We start from the raw sequence: 2,502 nt of genomic DNA on the forward strand, positions 1-2,502 counted from the left end.
AAACATCTTGTACACAGACACGCATGCTCTCAAATATCCACGCGGTTACAGTATAAAAGACACGAAAACAGAGACGCAGACAAACATACGCTCAGACTCAAATGGGAAAATCACACATTGCCCTGAAGTAGAAGATGTATGCGCAAGAGTACTATTGTAAACTCATCCTGTGTTTAAACAGGCTAAATCTGCAGCTGGCTTTGCTGATAAAACCTACATATTCTTAGTGGTACGTAAATTCCACTCCCTGTTAAAAAATGCTGTCCAGATTCAGTGAAAGATGTGGATGAGAAGCCTGAGAGATACTCCCCCAGTGCCAGCTGATTGATTGATGACCTTGATTGCTGATTGACAGAACCTGTGAGAGTGCAAATGAGCCAGGCTTGGTGTATAAAAAAAAGCATCTTGACATTTGCTCCAGAATGAGCAGCACTCTCCATCCAACAGACCAGCTAATTGTAAAGCTCATAATTTCCAGTTGACATCTTGCTTCAGAATGGGTGAGGTTTTTTTATTTTGTGTTTCACTTGCAAAGTTTCTGAGCTGATGTGTGCTTATTGTAATATTTTTAATCTTTGATTCTTGGTTTTGGCAGCAAAGAAAGTGTTGATTGTGTATGCCCACCAGAGCTCTGGCTCATTCAACGCTGCAGCCAAAAATGCTGCTGTGGAAGTTTTGACAGCTAAGGGCTGCACAGTAGAAGTATCTGACCTGTATGCCATGAAGTTTACGGCCACTGCTACTGCTGAGGACATCACTGGTATCTAAATCTTACAGGCATTAAAGTTCAGCTTTTGATTGCTCTTCAGAATTGCAGGCAGCATGTATTTTGTCTCTACAGGTGAAGTTAAGAATGCCAATCACTTCCGTTATGCAGAGGAGACCAAACTGGCATGGGAGGCAGGAAAACTGTCTGCTGACATCACTGAAGAACAACGTAAACTCACTGAGGCAGATCTCATCATCTTTCAGGTAGAGCCTGAGAGACTGTAATGTGTTGGCGCTGAGCCCTCTACGTTAAAACTAATGTTAAACCCTACTTCTCAGTTCCCGATGTACTGGTTCACTCTTCCTGCTATCATGAAGGGCTGGATAGACAGGGTGCTCACACTGGGCTTTGCCTACTCACAAGAGAAGCGATACAGCCAGGGAATCTTCAAGGTAAGGGATCAAATCAAGAGCTTTGCATTACTAGGCTTAAGGCTTCACCCCATTTTTTTTATTTGACTCTCTGCACAGGACAAGAAAGCCGTGCTGTCCTTCACCACTGGGTCTCATGAGTCCATGTTCAGTTCAAATGGGATTAATGGAGACATGAATGTCACACTGTGGCCACTGCAGGTACTGCCTCAAGATAAATGGACTCAACCAAGCATGAAATGGTCTGTTAACTGGCAAACATAACACTTCACGTGACTATATCAACACTAAAGTTAATTTCTCTTTCCAGAATGGCATCCTGCACTACTGTGGATTCCAGGTTCTGGCCCCTCAGATCTTCTGGGCCCCATCTCATGTTCCCTCTGAGGCACGCAGCACCATGCTCGAAGGCTGGCGTACACGACTGCAAGGCCTTCTAGGAGAAGAACAACTTTCCTTCACTCCTTTGGACTGCTTCGATGGGGAGAAGGGTTTCCAGCTGAAGCCTGAGGTCCGTGAGAAACATGCCACCAAGGAGTTTGGACTGACCGTGGGGATCCACCTGGGCAAGCCTCTACCACCCAACAACCAGATGAAAGCTGGAGTCTGAATGCTGCAGGGTCTTAAGTGTCAGGCTTGTCTTTAATTGTATAATAAAGCTTGACTAAAATTCTTACTCATTTCTTAAACCCTTGGAACAGACACAGTCTTGGTAATTTAGTCATGAAGACTGGATTCATGTACTGAATGTACAAGAGGTACTGCCAAGAAATATTGAAGTTAAATGACTTGGTGTAATGTGGTCAGCATTTGCACAATATTTCAATCTAAAGTCTTGGTTGTAATAATTCACCTCTGGGTTGTCTCATGAATCGCTCAGCTTTAATGGAGACCCTCAGTAAATATTAGAGGAAACCAGAAGTATTTTAATGGGCCATTTTCTAGACAAATCGCTAAGTATTAGGCCACATGTTGTCCATTCTCAAGCTTCTGCTTGGATCTTATTGGCAAATATTTCACTGTTAATGGGTATGCAACACTACAGTACTTTCTATGCCACAGACTTTCATTTTCAGATGTAGAGGTTAGTGGTTACACTTTTTCATATATTTTTTCCCTTCAGTTTACAACTTGGCCCTAAAACCTTATTACAAAGTACATTGGTAGGATTCTTATTCAGACACCCAGTCATTAAGATTTTGTTTACTTTAATCATTGCTGAATTGATAATGTATCAGCTGTTTGACCCTGACCTTGTGCGAATTCCTTTTTTTTTTTTTTTTTTTTACTTTAATGGCCATATTGGTCTTTCATGTAAAATCTCTATTTTAATCTTTTTGTATAGTGCCTTTTGTAGCTCTT

At 41.9% G+C, this 2,502-nt stretch overlaps 1 protein-coding gene across 1 annotated transcript; it reads left to right on the forward strand.

Annotated features, from left to right (window-relative positions):
* Positions 1 to 585: 585 nt before the first annotated feature.
* LOC139292497 (NAD(P)H dehydrogenase [quinone] 1-like) lies at positions 586 to 1,750 on the forward strand (the record flags this gene model as incomplete). Its single annotated transcript, XM_070914849.1, has 5 exons — positions 586 to 760; positions 842 to 972; positions 1,048 to 1,161; positions 1,240 to 1,341; positions 1,451 to 1,750. Coding segments are annotated over 5 exons (822 nt in total), but the record flags the coding sequence as incomplete, so codon positions are not given.
* Positions 1,751 to 2,502: the final 752 nt, after the last annotated feature.

The sequence above is a fragment of the Enoplosus armatus genome, chromosome 11, assembly GCF_043641665.1.
Source record: "Enoplosus armatus isolate fEnoArm2 chromosome 11, fEnoArm2.hap1, whole genome shotgun sequence".
Classification (NCBI taxonomy): Eukaryota; Metazoa; Chordata; class Actinopteri; order Centrarchiformes; family Enoplosidae; genus Enoplosus; species Enoplosus armatus.